The sequence below is a fragment of the Triticum aestivum genome, chromosome 5B, assembly GCF_018294505.1.
Source record: "Triticum aestivum cultivar Chinese Spring chromosome 5B, IWGSC CS RefSeq v2.1, whole genome shotgun sequence".
In the NCBI taxonomy this organism is placed as follows: Eukaryota; Viridiplantae; Streptophyta; class Magnoliopsida; order Poales; family Poaceae; genus Triticum; species Triticum aestivum.
In genome coordinates this window covers 586,715,529-586,734,366 of record NC_057807.1, presented here as the reverse complement: position 1 = coordinate 586,734,366, position 18,838 = coordinate 586,715,529, and the positions used below count along the sequence as shown (strand labels likewise).

Genomic DNA, 18,838 nt, shown 5'->3' with positions numbered 1-18,838 from the left:
AAAAAAAGCTTTGCAAATTTGGGAAAAAAATCACGAATTTGAACAAGGAACAGAAAAAAGAAAAAGAAGGAAAATAAGAGAAAAACCAAAACTTAGAAAGACCGAATAGAAAGCTAGCCAAAAATAGAATTTCAAAATACATAAAACTTGGCCCAGAAAATAGAGGGAACCTTCTAGAAGGTTCAAGGTTGCCAAAACTATAATTTGAGATGAACGAAAAAAATTGAGTGTGTGGTGTGAAGAAGTAAATGGGCCAAGGTCGAAGGTCAAAAGGGATGTCCTTTTTATACCCAAACAGTAGAAAGCGACGCCATAAGCGTTGAATAGAGAAATGACTAGTTAAAGGCCTAATAATGATCAAGGAGCCCAAGCAAAAGTCACTCCCATCTCTCGTGGTGACAAATGGTGCACTCCATTTGTGACACTTCAACATGAGAGCTTAATGCATTTTTCATTCATTCATTTTGTAAACGTTTTATCTTTTAAACCGTGCATTCAACTGCGAACCATTATTACCGTTGCGTTTTTCCCATCGAGATCTTCGTAACTAGATCTCATGTTACTAGATTTTTGGACGGACTTCTTTTCCCCCAAAAGGACTAACCCAAAAATAAAAAACCAAAAACAGAAAGATAAAGACCAAAAAGAGCAGAAAGCTGAAAACCCAGAAAAAGTGAGCCAGAAGCATACCTATGCTTTTCACTTTCTTAAAAGCGCACGTGTTTTTTTTTACTTTTTGGGAAGCACAATTGTGTGCTTTTCACTTTCCAAGAAGCACAATTGTGTTGCACGCGGAAGCACATTTGTTCTTTTCACTACATCGAGAAGCACAAATGCGGGTAGCACGTTTGTGCTTTTTCGTGAAGCATAAATGTGCCTTTTCACTTTCGAGAAGCATATCTCTACTTCACAAGGAAGCACCGTTATGATTCACCGTGAAACACAACAATGCTTTTTTGTACGTTGTGTTTCGTGTGATGAAAAAAGTAACTTATTTTTGAGAAAATCTAGAAGAAAACCATGCAAAATCAAGAAAATATATAAAAACCTAAAAGTGCATGAAAAAACAATACACATGGATGCACCAGTGTGCGACACATGACGATGACTGGACGCATTTATTTTCAAGGAAATAACTCTTGGGGAAAAAGAACGAGCGTCTGATGCATGGGAGCACGGATGGGAGCACAGGCACGGGAGTACCGAAACACAAAAATTCCGCGGTCGAACTACCATAATATCTAGAAATGTAGATTGTCCCAAGGGCGCCATATTCTAGGAGCCCAAGACTGCTTCAAATACAGTATCGGGAAGCACAACTTGGGGAAGAAGGGATACTTGTCTACTACTAACAAGCTGGTTCCAGTGGCGGAGCTAGCAGAGAATGGCTAGGGGGGGGGGGGACAGAAAATATGCTTGTTTGTGTGTGTGTGTGTGGGGGGGGGGGGGGGGGGTAATGACTATTTTTTTTCTTAAATCTTAGCCCGTAAAAAAAATTCTTCAGTGTTAGCCCCCCCCCCCCAATAAATGCACATAGCTCCGCCATTGGCTGGTTCCCCTCATAGGGGGTGCCCGTTGAATAGGGTTTGGCTTTCGCTGCAAACCTCTCCTATTGACTCTATTTTTTCCTTTGCGGGCAGGTTGGACCCTGCAAGCTATTATGGGCTGATTATAAGATTTGGAGAAGCAAAAATAATGGATAGGAGTTTTTTTCGTCTCGCCTCAAGAAGACTTTGTACTGTCTCAGTTCGTTAATTGTTGTGTTTCTTAGTTTCTTGGTATGTTTGCTTCGCTTTTTTTTTATAATTCTTTTATATACTGAAATTTTTTAACTATACGATCACATATTAAGTAAAGTTCATAAAATATGAATAATTGCTCATGTAATTTTGAAGACTGTTCATACCATTCAAAAAAGTTTGTATCATTTAGAAAATGTTCACACATTTAAGTATACGTTCATGATATTTTCTCAAAATGGACATGAAAATATAAAAAGATTGTTCCCGTAACATTTAAAATGTTAGTGTGACTCAAAAATTGTTCATAACATTTAAAAATGTTCACACATTAAAAAATCATGAAATTTTCGAAACATGGTCAACTTTTGTCTAAAAATGTTCATTTGTGCCTAAAAAAGTTTGACATGTATTCGCATAAATTTTTGTATTGTATTTTATAAAATATTCAGCGTGTATCTACTATCTAGAAAAATTACCAACTTATGTACAAGGAAAAAAATGCTCATTGTTTATTTTGAAAAAGTCGACATGTATTTTAAAATAAAATAAAAGAAACGAATAGAAAAAGGAAATAAAAACAAAAAGAGATCGTCAGAAAATTGTTGTAGAAAAACACAGGAAAAAGAATAAAAATCCATCAAACTTTCGCAAAACTGGATGGAAGGTTCATGTATCACTCATGCACAACTTCTATTGGGTCAGCCCACTCGAACGAACTCTACAAGTCAGCGGTAAGCGAGATATAGGATTTGCCAGTGCACAACTCACCACTAGTAAACCATTTTCTCGTAAAAAAACGGCCTTCTCTACTTCGGCCGAGCCAAGGAACCAGCCTGGTTGGCTGGGCTTGTTCAAATCCATATCGACTCATTTGTTTCATACACTTCGAAAAAATAAATTTGGTTCGGAAACATAGTATAAAAGTATCACGGTGCAAATGCGAAGGAAAACAAAAGGCCTTGTGAACAATTTCTCACGGACCGTTGTCGCATCTAAGCTAACAACACAAAATGAACACAACATAGGATAGTATGAATTACATGGGATGGGGCTATGTCTTAGTCGACTGAGACAAGTAACATAGTTTATAAAATGAAAAAAGAAAAAACTGAAAAGAAAAACTTGAATCTTCATACAAGATCAAAGGAATATAGCCTAGACATAACGAACTCTCAGTCGACGGAGACATAGCAATCTCGAATTACATGTGTGGAATTCAGCACCCTCAAATCATCTCCCAAGATCAAACTCCACGCAAGTAAGTTTCTTGATCATCCCAAATATCATTTTCATCAGCAATTTTCGAAGCATCAGTTTTTGCCCTAGACATTTCATCATTTCTGTCGTCCTCTTCATTTTCTCCAGCCCTACCCGTCTCCAATCGCTGAGTTTGCCCCCTTCCCTTTCCACACCCATCTCCGTGAGCAGCCAAAGCCCCCCTTTGCAACATGTAAGCTCCTTGTTCTAGCGCCATTCGTTCATCTTTAGATTGCAGACATGTATATTCCGCAACTTTCAAACAACCCAACAAATTGCAACTAGCCCAAAGAAAATCAGCAAAGCATGCATGTACAACGACACGTTGCACGATGTCCTTCGTCGAGGACCCCCGCGTCGGCTTGATTGAGCTAAGGCTCCGCGACTTTCGTGAAGCCTAAGATGGAGACCACAGATCGGCTGTGTCCCGTGTCGAACGACCATCTTAGAGCATCTCCAATAGCAGCCCTATTATAGTCTAACCATTTTTAGGGCTTTTGGACCCAAAAATAGCATCGAACAATTGCCCTAATTGCAAAAGTTTGCAAAAAAAATAAATAAAACCCTAATCAGCACAAAAAAATGGCACGGTTCCGCCGACCATAAACAATAACTCTCCCGTGTCGTCGTCGCCCTCACTGAATTGGACGAATCTCAGCCGCACCACCCCACCACCCGGATCCGGCCCCTCTCCCCGGATTGGCCGCGTAGCCACCGGTGCCGCATCTGCTGTCGCGCACACCACCGATTTCTATCCGCCATCGCGCCGCACCATTGGATGGAGCCGAAACATGTCAAGGACCAGACGACTACCGCGACGTTCAGTCGCGGCCATCCGATCGCTTTGGTGTTGAATTTCAGTGCGACGACCGACCGTACTATCAAGGCGCGCCTTCAAGACGTCAGTCATAGCCACGCGCGCCTACAACATCGCCATTTGGAGGCTCGGCCGGCCGCGGCACTAGGTGAACTTCCCGAAGTAGTTTGCATATCCATTTTAGAAAAAGGAGTTTCGATGTTTTTGGTGCCCTATTTTAGCCTTTAGGGTAGCTATTGGAGACACTCATTTTGCCGTGCCCTACAAAGCACCTTTCTATGCCCTAAATTTACACCAAGTGCTTTTTGCCGTCCTAAAATAGAGCTGTTGTTGGAGATGCTTCGAGTGACTCGTCCGGCTTCCATTCTTGTATAGGCTTCTCCACGGCGGACTCGTCCGGGGAGTGACCTCTCGACCCCCTATTGAGTCCGTGAGATTTCTCAAAATTTCCCCCTCTTTTTTCTTGATCCTGTTTCACAGATGCACCACAAGCCCACACCCACGTATGCTGCCAGAAGACGAAACCACGTAGTACGAACCCACAAACAAGCCGGCCAACCCACTAGTAGATTCCAGGTTTTCACCGTTTCAAGCCAAACATCAAGCTCACTCTCTCGCTGAACATACTGAAATCCAGTCGTCACAGCCATTAATTGATCAATGGTTAGCAGAGTGAAATTAACCCAAAAGGAAAGAAAGAAAGAAGAAGAAGATTTGTTTTTTCACAGGTATTTCAGGCTCAGTTCCTCCGGGTGCTCCATGCCCCAGTCGTGCCTCCCAAGCGATATCTCCAGGTTGGGCGCGAAGGTGTCGTCCGCGAGCAGCTCGAAGCTTGCAAGAGATGGAGACGAGCTCGCAGGGCTTGAACAGTAGTTCCCAGAGATCGCCCCCTCCACGCCCCCATGTACCCCCATCGGCAGGCGACCGGCTGGCTCCTCTTTAGCTTCCTATTCACCATAAAACAATGCAAATGTCATCAAATATACTTACATGCATGAAGCTATCTGATTTACTGATATGTATATAAGCCAAGACGTTCGCATTCTTTAAAAAAACAACTTGTGTTTTATTCGAGGAGAATGATAATTTTTTAAGAAAAGGAAAGAGAATGATAATTTTACCCCGAAGAAAAGAAGATGAGTGGTAATTTCCGTAGAGGAACAGTAGATCAAACACAGTGCACGTACGTGCAGGTCAGCTTTATGGCCCACATAAATAGCCATTGCTCAGAAGTCCAAAAGAGGATCAACAGAAGCGATCGATGTCACACATATATGTGGCCTGGTGTAATCAATAGGAGTACGTACGTACTCCGTACTGCGCCCTTTTCATTTATGCCTGTGATCTCACACATAGATGCTTGCGTGCGTACGTACCTGGGGAGTATCTTGGAGCGCTGCTGAGTAATCAAGCTTCTGACACCGGTGCAATGGGTCAACAATGGCGACGCCTTTCTCGAGAGCCACTGCTGCGTGGTCAGCTCTCCTGTAGTCAAGAAATTAAGGGCGCCCTTGTCATTGAATGCAGGACGTATGTACGAGTAAATGGAATCAGAAATGCAGGAGATACCAGCACGGCAGGAGCCGCGGGTACAGCCCGCATAAATAACAGGGAACAGAAGGTTAATTAGTTGGCATCTATGTGGACCTACTTATGTGATGGTTTTCCTTTTCAGTTCCAGAAATATTTCAGCAACAACAAAAATCATTAAAATTCATTTTATTTAGTGGTGATTTTAGTTTGCATTTCGGCCAAAGGGCCCAAACATTCACTTGATTTAACCAAAAATATATATATATATATATATAAATTCATGTGTACTACTGAATTTACTAATATATTTTGACCGAAAGGTAAACATTTCAGCGTCTACTGAAATTACCGAAATACAGTGAACCTCATCAACATCTCAGTGGAAGTGAAAACCATGGGTGCATGCTGAAGTCATTAAATTTTACTTCTCTATAACGAGCAGTAGGTCGTAGTGCGTTTCTTAACCCATCCCTGTAATACATGCAGGTCTAAATCATTGCAGACACGCACGAACACCCTCCCATGTCTCGTTTGTAGCTTTGCCCGACGACTGTTCAATCTGTGATCAACGCACAGCGACGGCGTTGGGGCGTTGCCCGTACACGGGAACACATCCTTGTCCCTACGCCACGCACATACCGAGCTAACAAGACACGGACAAGCTGGAAAACGCAAGCTGACTTCAACGGATCCATGCATGCATGCATGCACCAGCAAACCGTCCAAAAACACAGGAGCCCCAGCGCTCTTGTTCGCGAGCGGCACCACCTCCCGTTCCATATCTACGCACGCATGCATGCACTGATCGAGACACACACCCGCAGATCGGTTAATCATGATGGCGTCGTCGACCAGAGAAGCTGTCGATCCATGGAGGAGAGGGGTGGATCATCGTCAGGGCCGGCAGAGCATTATTATTACGAGTGGAGTGGGCGAGGACAAGGGGAAGCGTGCTCCGTGCATGGGCTGCGGGAGAGGACAACGGGAAGGGGCCGATCGGCAGGGGACACGGCGGCTACAGCGAGAACGCTAGTTGTCGCCGCTTCACAACAAACAAAGGAAAGGAAAAGAGTCACTGTTGCCGCCGCTCAGTTCATCGCGCGCTCGCCACTGCTGCTCTGGATTTTATCAGGAGGCCGAAGATCTGGGGTGGTACAGGAGGTAGTGGGGGAGTTCAACATGGGCGGCTATTTTCTTCCAAGAATCATCATTTTTGGTTAACTGCGGAAATTAGGTGAGTGCTTCTGGTCTGTGCTCTACTGTGTTGCCTGTGGCAATCAGCTATAGAAACTTGCTGAATTAGGTTGCAGTCAGCTATAGTGTCAGTTTCAAGATTGGTCTAAGGTTAGCATAATACAGTACCAAGTTTATGATATAGCAGACGGCCAACCCTGATTAATGCTGTGTTTTAGTCTATAGCTGCCCCATCAGCTAAATAGTATTTCTCCATTCCATAATGTAGTCAATATAGGTTTATTAAAAGTCAAGCAAAATTTGACCAAGTTTATAGAGAAAATTATGCCTTTTTCTCTTTTGAAAAATAGGATTATACTCCTCCAGTTTAGAAAATCATGAAGTTTTATACATACTCCCCCTGTCCCCAAATATATGGCACATAAATCCAGTCAAGAAGTCAATCCTTTCTGAGTATGACCAAATATCTAGAACAAAAATATCAACACCTAAAATATTGAATAAATAGATTATGAAAATGTATCTAATGGTGGATATATTGATATTGTTTGTCTTAATATTTTTTATATATACTTGGTCAAACTTAGAAAGCATTAACTTGTGGACGGGGGTAGTAGTTAGCACAAAAAAAAATAGTTTTCTCTATCAATATTTTCCAAAAGGAGATAATTGGATCATGATGTTTGTGCATAAGTTGGGTCAAACTTCTTAAAACTTTGACCAACCATATTTTCCATACTGATTAGATTCGACCGATGGAAATTATATGTACATTTTAATCTTGAAAATTAATTTCACAATAAGTTTATTGTTGGAATATAATATTATACTGTAGTAGAGATTCATTGTCAAATTTACATTTCGGAGACTTTGCATATCAAATTAAAAAAATGCGGCTTTTTACAAGACCGGATGGAATAGCAATTTGTCTTAATATAAGAAAAGTGTAACCACCATATCCTTCTTGTGTCTTAGGTTCACCCAAAACAATATTCTAAGTAGATTCATGCATGATAGCCCATACTAATTAAATATCGCATAGCACAGGCCGTTGTCCTGATGTCATAGCCATAATATAATTTAAATTTCTTGCAAAAAAAACAACAATACAATTTTAAATAACAGGTAGTACAAGATATGCATGTTATATATTGACAGCAGGATATGCCTATTATCTGAACTCAAACTTTTTTGAACTAAACTCAATACATTTTCTTGTGATGTTTAAGATGCATGCAGGCGCCAGCAAGCTTACACTACTCCAACTGGCTAACATGTACTCCCTCCGTAAACAAATATAAGAGCGTTTGGTAGTGATCTAAACACTCTTATATTTCTTTACAGAGGGAGTATGGAAATAAGGTCATTAGTTCCACTCATATTTTATCAGGTCTATTTTGCTAATACACTTGGTGAACTCTTCTGTCGTTTCTACAAATAATTAACTGATAAAATTAGTGTTTTTATGGCTGCCATAATTTGTGCAGAAAATACTCGGACATGTAGGCAGATTTCAAGCATATGTTGTCCTTTTCCCATTGTAAGTACATAGGTCAGTCATCCAAAAAATATATTTCTAGCCCGCCGATCTAAGAGTAGATAAATTGTGATGCACCGCTGAAATGGCATAACCATTAATTCAGTGAATGGAAACAAAGCTACAAATGGTCAATTTTATAAAATGAGTGTATTCAGCATTTTCTGAAAATGCAAAAAAAAAGGAGGAAGACAAATGCATCGATAACTGTTAACTTGACATCCTTAAGCTTAATCATTTACTTGCAAAGAAACAGGTTCTAAGAAACGCCCAGAAGGAGAAAATTAGCATTAGAAACGGAGTGTAAAGCCCACAGATAAAAGCAAACGGAACAGATTAATAAGTGATGTTTGTGGACATCCAGACATACCTCGGGGGGATGGGTGGAGGAGGAGGCGATGGTACCAGCGCCACCAGTGGAGCCGCTGCAGCCGCTGCCGCTCCTGTTGCTGACGCACAGAGGAAATGCGCAGCGGAACTAGTCGTCGCGGCAGGCGGCGCAGATGCCGCGGCTGCCGCAGGCGCGCCGCAGAAGCCAGCCATGTCGACATCACAAGCAGGCAGCGTCGCCACCACTCCACCACCGCCACCACCACCACATCCTCTTCCTCCTCCTGCGTCCACCACCATCATCTGCTGCTCGCCTGCGAAACCATCCATCCATCGACCGATCACCGGTCACTCATTCCACGGCATGAAATTAACAGGACGGCCGCGTCCATCGTGTCTCTACCTGCCTTGTACTTGGCAATGGCGAGGACGAATGCAGGGGAAGATTAAAGCTGCATTTGTGTGTACCTGTGGCGATCTGCGACGATCTGTCTGTGCCCTTCACCGTCCTATACATCTGCAGATTTAACCAATGAGGTGCTAATTTGTTAGTGTGTTTAATTACAAATGCAAAATGAAGATGGTGAAATTAATTAAGCAGTGGACACATAGAGCTAGCTAACTAGCTAGATGCTGTTTGTTTGTCACGTAGCATGCACTTGACCGGGGACAAAGTACATTTGTAGTTTACCAATAGTAAGAACACCCACACATGTACAAGTGGTGAAAGGAGAAACAAAAGGAGGCCATCATGCACACAAGATTCGCCGTGTTTTCTTGCCTTGTTGCATGCATGGCGCGGTAGCTTCTCTCCTATTCCCCATCTTTTTTTAACATTTTTTCGTTCTTGCGCACGCACGTACGTACCTGCAGGTGGCTCTTGACGTGCGCCAGCGTCAGATCCTTGACGTTCATCAGCTCCAGCACCGACTTCGGCGTCGCTCCTGCCGGGGACAAGACAGAGCGCTGGGGTCAACGGCGAGCTCGCCGGAATTGAGCGGACATAGCTTAACACCTTGGTCAACTTAGGCAAAAGGAATGGATATAGTCTAGCTATATCTGTGCGCACGTGAGTGAGGGGGCTGAGCTTACTCTCGTGGCCGCCGAGGAGCTGGACGGCGTGCATGAACCGCGCGTGGAGCGCGGTGGTCCACCGCATCCGCGGCGCCCGGACGCTCCTCTTCGAGCCGCCGGGCTGCGAGGCCCTGCCGGGGGCCGCGCGCTTGAACGCGCATCCCAGCGGCGCCTGCGGGTGGCCGTGGCGGCCGGCGTCGGCGCGCGCCGTCAACGTCCCGAGCCCCAGGCTCAGGCCCGGGGGATCGGCGCCGGAGCTAGGGTTTGCAAAGAACCCTACCTCGCCGCTTCCCTCCGCGTCAGTCCCCGCGGCTGGTGCCATCGACCTCAGTGGCTTCCCCACCGCCGCGGGCGGGCCTGAGGATGCCTTCGACGAGCCGGCCGGCGGGCTTATCCGGAGGGAGAGACTCGGCAGGTTCCTTTGCAACATTTGCAATGTCGGACCAGACTACAGCTCAATGATCAAACGGGATACCGCAGAGCCAGGCACGCCACTACTTTTTAGATCACAAGTGATCGTGTGATAGCTTCTTGGACTATAAGAGGGCCATGGTCATGGATCGAGGGGGAGTTAATTTCCAACAGAGGCGATCGAGGAAGAAGAAGAGGAAAGAAGGGAGAAAAGGAGGTGAGGAGAGAGAGGGGGATGGCAAAAGGCGGGACAGTGGAACAGTCACTGAGAAAGAGAGGGCCTGGGTCGAGAGGAGAGGATCAGAGGAGAGGTGGGGGGGGGGGGGGGGGGGATTTGAGCAAAAGTGGCAGCGGTGAAAAGGAGTGCGGTGCGGGTGAGTGACAAGGGAGGGGGAAAGGAGGGGCTTTGGAGCCTGGGGCTACCGTAGCTGGGGGGCAGTGATGAAGGGAGGGAAAAGATGTGGTGATTAGGTCATGAGTGGTTTATGATTTGGTCGCCCTTGGGAATGCCGCTTAAAGAGAGCCGAGGGTGTGTAGGGGTACGTGAACTTTTTAGAGGGCAGGGTGTATAGGCCCAAGGTACTGGTACTTTGAAGGCCATAATGGAGGTACAGTTGCTGTTCCTGGTTTTCAGGTGCAAGCTGACAAGTAAACGTATATACTGTACTATACTGGTATTTCGAATGCGGTCAAGATCTAGACTTCAAAAACCTAGCCAGTTCATATGTACGATGGTACACTTTCATGGCCTTACACTTTTATGCAGATAAATGTCGCCCCTTATTTATTTATTTTGGCAGAACCTTTTTTTGACAAACTACTACTCCTTTATTCACTTAGCAAAGAAGTGGCATCGTTTACAAGTAATGGGGGCACCTCAGTCGGTGCCGAATCCATCCAGAGAGAAGGAGGAGAAAATTTAACTATCCTAGCAAGTTCATGAGCTGCTTTATTACTCTCTCTATTACAGTGATCATAAATTACATGACTAAATTCCGACGACATGAAATAGCAATCATGCATCAATAATAACACTTGCCACCGAAGAAGAATTGCCTTCTTTCAAGGCTTCCACGACCTCCAGGCTATCCGAGTTGATCACGATCTTACTGCAACCGACGATTCTGGCAAGATTCAAGTCAAATATGATAGCCAATACCTCTGCAGTGAAGGAATCATAGCATATGTCAGAGGGCGGGGAGGAATTGCACCAAGAAAAACATAGTTGGTCTCTTTATAAGGGAAACCAGGCCCAAAAAACAAACAGAGCACCGTTAATTGAGGAAAACCGGCAAAAACCACATACTCAACTTTCTATCAAGGCACGTCATCCGAGCCTCAGCTATTATTTTATACCGATCCTCCTGGTGGCTTTGTATACGGGAGAGTTGAAGTTTTGTGCACGTGCATCCAGGAAGTTTCCATGCAACAATACTATTGCCGATGCAAAATTTTACCAACAATTGGAAAGGGTGACAAGGAGCCGATATGTTCTCTGGTCCAAAACATATGTCTTTTGGGGAAATCGACATCATTTTCAAGATGGTATTTTCACCATAGATTTCTTTGCAAACATGTTACTTCACCCGAAAATGATTATATGTTACCCCCTCCGTCCGAAAATTTTTGTCATTAAAATGGATAAAAAGGGATGTATCTAGAACTAAAATACATCTAGATACATCCCCTTTTATTCATTTTGATGACAAGTTTTTTCGGACGGAGGGAGTATAAAGTATATTTAACAAAAAAATTGAGCTGAAGTATATATCACAATTAATATAGAGGGCTTGATTCAGTAGGGAAATAACAATGTGCAGCAAATTACTAAAAACCACCACATTTGGGGAAAAATTCTAGGAAAACCATCACTTTTGGGATGAGTTGTTTCAAAACATCACCAATTGTCGGTTATTGAGTTTTAACACGAAAACTGACAGGTCGGTAACACGTTCCATGCTAACTAGTTCCCACGCACGTCAACCCATTAGTTACGAGTACGGTACCTCCCCCCCCCCCCCCCCCCCCCCCCCCCCCCCACACACACACACACTTTTGGGGGCAAACTTCGAATAAAACCACAACTTTCAAAAATATAATACAAACCCACCACTTTTAGGACGAGGTGTTTCAAGATATCACCGATTTGTCGGCTGATTGAGTTTTGACATGAAAAATGAATGCTCGGTCCCATAGTCCATGCTGATTATTCCCTCCGTTCCTAAATTAAGTCTTTTTAGAGATTTCAATAAGGGACTACATACGGAGCAAAATGAGTGAATCTACACTCTAAAATATGTCTATATACATTCGTATGTAGTCCATAGTGGAATATCTAAAAAGACTTATATTTAGGAACGGGAGGGAGTAGCTTCCACCCAAGGCATGCACTCGGACGAGGCAACCATTTAGGTACGACAATGCGAGCTAGCTTTCCAAGCTCTCTTCTTTCCGCGTCAAGACCATTGGGTCAGGGCACTACACTGCTTCCAACTGGTCGTTGACCTTCCTCGGACTTCTCACAACTTGTTGCAAGGCCGGCTTGCACTGTCTCCATTTGGCAGTATCCTACCATGTTTGCCTCCTTCACCTGGTCGTCGTGCTGGCCCGCGCTGATCTTAACCCTCCACATTTTGCCGGCCTCATCTATGGGGTATCATCATCAAGCTCACACCAATGAACACTTTTGGTTGTTGCTAGTGCTACTATGTACTTAAGCATGGGGTGGACACTCAAAATGTATGTGTGCTTCATAGAAAGGTGTGGTGCTTGCTCCGGTGTACCGAACTCTAGCCTGATTCCTCCATGAGGGCGCACTTCCACCATAATGCCGTGTTCCGCTAGGGAGTCCTGTAACCATATGTGTGTGTGTGTGTGTGTGTGTGTGTGTGTGTGTGTGTGTGTGTCGTGCATAGGGTTGCGCGGAGGATGTGTTTGATGCGGCGGAGTAGCAACGGAGAATCTAGCCCTCCCCGAGTAGCGCACCAGGATCCTCATGCAAGGTGGTCGCTTGTGGTAGCCATGAGATTTGCTCATGCCAACAATGAGATCTACACACCATTGGTTGTGTGTGCCAACGCCCAGTCACAACTTTCTCCAATGGGCAGCCCTAAATGTGGTTATTTTTAGTAATTTACTCACAATATGATGTTTCCATGCTATAATCTTGTTTTTATCTCTCACACTTAGAAATATTTTACTTCCTCCGTTCATTTTTGTAAGTCATTTCAGACAGCTAAAAATGGGTTCTTTTGTACATTGTCTGAATTGTCTTCAAGGCCTTATAAAAGTGAACAGAGGGAGTATTAACAAAAATAATATAAAGATTTGCATTTCAGACTAGGTAGTATAACTTTTTCGCATGTGGGCAGTCACATATTTCGCTTCACGCCCACGTAATATTGGGAATGCAATAATTGAACGACAGTCTATGAAGCATACAAGGAAACTGTATGAAGTTAAGCCTAAAATATTAATTACACTTTTAGTTTGGATACATAAAGAAATGGTGTTCCTTCACTTTTCGGAAATGATGCTTTAAACTAAGAATCACAAAAAAAAAAGTGTAGCATCTCTTGAAATGTTGCATGTTTCCAAACCACGGATGGTTTCATTGGAGACACACATGACACAGTTGTTCCTAGAGTGTTGACCCAAATTTTTGGCTTTCAGCTCTACAATTTAACAACAATAAAAAAGCTCTACAATTTAACAGCAACAAAAAAAGGTCTACAATTTAAGACCTAGTAGTAGTATTATAACTAACCCTCCTCCCCCCCCCCCCCCCCCCCCCCCACACACACACACAAAACTAGCCGTTGTGGGCCCTTCACCCTGATTTCTATCGAATGAAAAATATCCCAGCTAAGCATCTATGTTAATCCCGTAATATGTCACCCGTATGTGTACCATTGCTCAGATCTGGGTGGGTGGCATGCATAGAGTTGTGTCGATGATGTGTTTGATGCAGCGGAGTAGTAATGGGTTATCTGGCCCTCCCCAAGTGGTGCACCAGGATGCGCATGAAAGGTGGTCACTAAGGTAGCCATCGGATTTACTCATGCCCAGCAAGGAGACCTACACACCATTGGTTGTGTGTGCCAACGCCCGGTCACAACTTTCTCCAATGGGCTGCCCTAAATGTGGTTGTTTTTAGTAATTTACTCACAATATCATGTTTCTAATTCTTGGTGTAGCGATGCTCACACTTAACCATATTTGTTAATAAAAGTAATTAAGAGACTTACATTTCGGAACGGGATAGGATTGATTTTTCGCTCGTGGATCGTCCCATGGCAATGCAATAATTGAAGGCACGATTATTTAAGGAAAAGAGAGCGACATTCTATGATGCGTACAAGGAAACTGTCCGAAGTTAGGCCTAAAATATTAATTACACCTTTTTAGTTTGGATACATGAAGATGTTCATTCATTGTTCGAAAATGATGTTTTAAAGTAATAATCACAAAAACGCCTCCGTGTAACATCTGTTGACCTATTGCATCTCCGTGTAACATCTGTTGACATGTTGCATGTTTCCAAACGCCGTCAGGTTTCAAGGAGACACACATGAGACATGACATAGTTGTTCCCAGAGTGCTGGCCCAATTTTTTCTACAATTTAAAATTTTGGAATCCTAGTATAGTACTCCCTTCGTCCGGAGATACTTGTCGGAGGAATGGATGTATCTAGATACACCTATTTTTATACATTTCTACGACAAGTATTTTGGGACGGATGGAGTACCGTGTATCATAACGCCAGCACCAGAACATATTTCCACGAGCTAGTCTGTAAACACAATGATAAAAAGTGAGATTTCAGAAACTGGCCAGCACTACTCCTTGTGAGTGAGTGGCCCAATATCGAAACACGGTAGGGACTGACTACGGGTCGTGCTAGCTGCAAAGCTACCTAGCTTTTGATCCACAGGCGAGTCAGCAGGCCTGCCGCGGGCAGGGGCAGGACCAAGGAGCTGTGAGACGGGGCTGACAGTGAACATTTTCAGCAAAGCAGAGGTATAACGCCCCCGGGCGAGGGCGCCCGGGATCTTTCCATATTCATGAAAGTGTGGTGGAGGGGGGGTTCGTGCATCGGGCTCGTCTCGTGCAACGGTGGAGGGTGAAGGACGCCGCAGGTCGCCATTGAATGCGGTGGAATGCGACAACACGGCATGGGGCACTCGCTGGTACGAGAGAGAGTGAGAAAGACTGAGGGAGCGAGAGTGACACGATCTGCCAGGAGGCTCAGGACATGGTCGACTGACGAGATGAATCGGCCGGAGCGGCTAGCTAGCTGAGGAGCTGAGCCGTTGATCGTGATTGATTCAGTTGGCTAGGCCGGTAGCTAGCAATTAGCATGCACGATCATCCGTTTATTCCTGTAGCTGAATAATTGATGGCCATTGCAGTGTTGCATCTGGTAGTCCTACTCCTAATCCACATACGAGGCCGATGGAATCAGCACGCACGTGTGGGTGTCACGTGATCCGCGAGGAGAGGCCGGCCGGGCTAGCTAGCTGATCGGGAGGAGAAAATTAGATCTTCATCTCCTGGGAGAGAGTGGTAAAACAAACGAGAGGAGGGGGGCAAAGGTACGAGCCCTACATTCCGATCTCGTCGTCTTGGGGCGACACGATCTCCATAATCTAATCGCCGATCAAGGCCTCGAGAAGCACGGAGCCCTGCCTGCCGTGCGTGCCGCGAGGTGGCAACAAAAACCTCGCGCGCGACGAAGAGGGGCAAAAGGCGTCCGCGGCGCGTACGGCGGCCAATCTCCGACCGGGCTCGATCTGCTTGTAGCTAGCGTGTGCATGCAGCTGGCCGGGGGGATGCGAACAAAGGAGAAGAACTTCTCGAGGCGCTAAACAAGCGATGATTCTACGCTTGCGGACGCGCCCGGTCAGCGCCCAACGCGGCGGGTTATCCTCGCGCGGCGCGCGACGCGCTCTTGCTCCCGATCGCTAGCTCGCGAGTTAATGGCGTTGATGGCAGTGTCTGAGTCTGATCCACGTACACGACACGAGCCTGTGCGTATGTGCGTGCCCTATCGAATGCTTCTACGTTGGTTTTGGTGATCGTTTGGGTCCGGTTTTGCTTTGTTTAGTCGACGTTGTGGGAGTTGGTAGCTGCCCCTGTCTGTCTTGGTTGCTTGCATGCATGCATGCATGCACTGTGTAGTTAGTAGCAGCACTGTCGTCCATGGTTACTGCGCCTGCCATTGTCTATTCATTAATGATTTAATGTGTATATAATCCTTCGTTTGTGGAGATCTCTCTCTCTCTCTTTCTCTCTCTCTCACACACACATTATATATCTGCCTCGCCTGGGACGAGACCTGATATATGATGTGTACGTCCGGTGCAAATGGCATCATTCCCATGTCTTGGCTAGACCAAAAGTCGCCACTGAAAAGCACGGCAGGACTGCGGGGCCAATGGGCCGGCCGGGGCTAGCTGCGCGCCTAACAGCGAAATTAGCTTTTGTCATGAGGACTGTAATAAGTAACAAGGACACGCTACACTAGCAAGCATGTCATCTCACACGCGACACGTGCTAGCTACAGAAGGTGAGGGACGACCCTGCCACGTCCAATTCGCCAATAGCCCGTGTCGGGCGCACAGTACGTTGGCTGTCCGAAGCCAGGTCATGTCTCTTGTGCCGGATAGGCTGCTACCTATTCCCGTCTCATAATATAAAAGCGTTTTTGACATTATACTCTTCGTCTCATAATAAATACCGTTAGCTCATAATTAGAGGGACGAGAAAAGCAGTTTGTTTGCATGACTAGGTGCCCAATTAATGGTCACTGGTCATTCCCTTGTTGGAGAAAAAAGAATTGGCCCGTCTATGTAGTAGTAGAAATACAAAGCCTGCAACTCTACATTGATACTACTATATGTAACTCATGTTGACCCTCGAACAATGACATGGGAGATCGAGCTGGGCAGAATGTCTTTGCGTGCAGCCTTGAAATTCCCTGCACGCACGTACGTACGTACGATGTGCCATCTTTGTCCTAGAACATTTTATGCGCGCATTGACGTGGAACAGAACACCAGCTCTATGCGCGCATTGACGCGGAACCACTAGCTCGAATGAACATCGCACAATCAAATTTCCTGTTTGTGATATTCCACGACGTAAGCTCGCCACGCACGGCACGGCGCCGCTGCGCTACGAGTACGTACGTATATGTTCTGCATGCATGCCTACCTTCGTCGATCTCCGCGCCCGTGGTCCGTGCACAGGAGCAGCGCGCTACTCGATACGGTCGACGCATGGATGGATGGATGGCGTGCGTGGACCTCGGAACATTTTGGTGGTCTCTCCGACTGAGTGCCCCCGAACGAACCTGTTCTTTCTTCCTTTCTTCCAAAGGCGTGTGCGTGTCAGTGGTCGGTGCCGGGCAGTGGGCACGCCATCGGCGATTGGGATCCACCGCTAGCCTAAAGCTGCAGCGCGGCCGTGCATGTGCAACACGCAGCGGCATCGGCGAGGTCACCAGCGCGCCATGATTGAGCCAGCCAGCCCCGACCCGGTCTTCCGGCGCGCGGCCTAGGCGGAGGGCACCTAGCCCAGCCAGCTCCCTCCCTCCCTCCCTCCGGCGATGGCCCAACCCGGCTGTCCGTATACCGCGCGGCGGAAGCGTCCAAAGACGACGCGGCCACCTTTCGGGTGGGCGCCGATGCCTTTTCCGCGCGATTATTGCACGGTTTCCCTACCTTTTGCCTCCCGTCCGGCTTGCGGTTGCGGTGGGGCGATCGACCTGACTCCGATTGACGGTGACGGGGGCGGTGCATGCATGGGCGACACGGATATCCAAGGGGATCTCGTCGCTGCCAGCTCCCTTAGCGTCCGACTATCTGTACGTGCCAGCTCGTTGATCAAAATGATGGCGGAAGTAGCTGGTGTGACGAGGCCACGGAGCCTCGTTGCGTCTTCTTCAGACACGCGGGCTGTAAGATGCGGTGTTTACGCGAGAACGCACTCGCGTCCAAGGATTAGAGCCATGCCAACTGCGTGACAGGAAAACGTTGGCCCCCGCGTCGCTCCCGCAGGGACGACTCGGGCGGCGCTAACCCTAGCCGCCGCCGCCCCCCCTTCCCCCTTCTCCTCTCCCTCGCCACCATCGGAGGGGGTCGCCGGAAAGCCGCGCGCCCGCTGGGGAAGGTGGTGGCGAGGATCCGTCCGCCTGTTTCGCGCAGGGGCTCCGAGGCCGGGGCGGCGGCCTCGGGTGGTGGTGCGTCGCCCTCTTCAGCTGGCGGCCGTCGCTGGTGCTGGCCGTCCCTCTTGGCCACGCGGGTGGCAAGGCGGCGGCGGGTGGTGGCTGTGGGGCGCGGTGGCCGCGGGCGGCCACCCCGGATCTGAAGCCTCCGCCCCCAACAATTTTGGCCCTGTCAGATCTGGACTCCGGTTGCCCCTGGTCGCCGGCACCATGTCTGTGGTTGGGGTGGGGGAGATGTGGGGCCTAGAGAAATCCACGGCTGGCTATGCCGGCCACGACGACGGCAACGCCTGAGGGCGCCGTCTCCTACTTGTAGGCGCCGTCAAGGTGCCCCCTTTCCCCCTTCTGCCTCTCTCCCCTGCTCGTGCACCGGGGTGAAAACCCAAATCCCTGGTTTGGGCGGCAGCGACGCTCGCGGCGTCGTCACCTTCAAGGAGGTGCCGCCTTCGGTGAGCTTGGGGTGGTGGCAGTTCGGTCTGGTTGGTGGGCGTTCGACGGCGACATGGTTGGAGTTGGTGGTGTCTTGGAGGTTCTTCTCCAAGTTCAGTGGCTTGCCACCATTGTTGCTCTGTCATCAGCAGTCCCACCGTGCGTTTTGCTTCTCCTTGCGTGTTGGTTCCCTCCCAGTGCCATGTTTGCCTATGTGGAGCTCGGCGACGCGAGTTGATGGTGCCCTGGTCTGGCTTTCCGGATGGAAATGACGTCGGTTGTACAC

General features: G+C 46.9%; 1 protein-coding gene across 1 annotated transcript; it reads right to left on the bottom strand.

The window, feature by feature from the left end:
* Positions 1–4,393: 4,393 nt before the first annotated feature.
* LOC123113434 (probable transcription factor RL9) lies at positions 4,394–10,213 on the bottom strand. Its single transcript, XM_044534662.1, has 6 exons — positions 9,503–10,213; positions 9,278–9,354; positions 8,879–8,927; positions 8,451–8,724; positions 5,193–5,301; positions 4,394–4,763 (listed from the first exon to the last, which is right to left on the bottom strand). Exons 1-6 carry the CDS (start codon positions 9,912–9,914, stop codon positions 4,539–4,541), a joined length of 1,146 nt encoding a protein of 381 aa, XP_044390597.1. The 5' UTR covers positions 9,915–10,213; the 3' UTR covers positions 4,394–4,538.
* Positions 10,214–18,838: the final 8,625 nt, after the last annotated feature.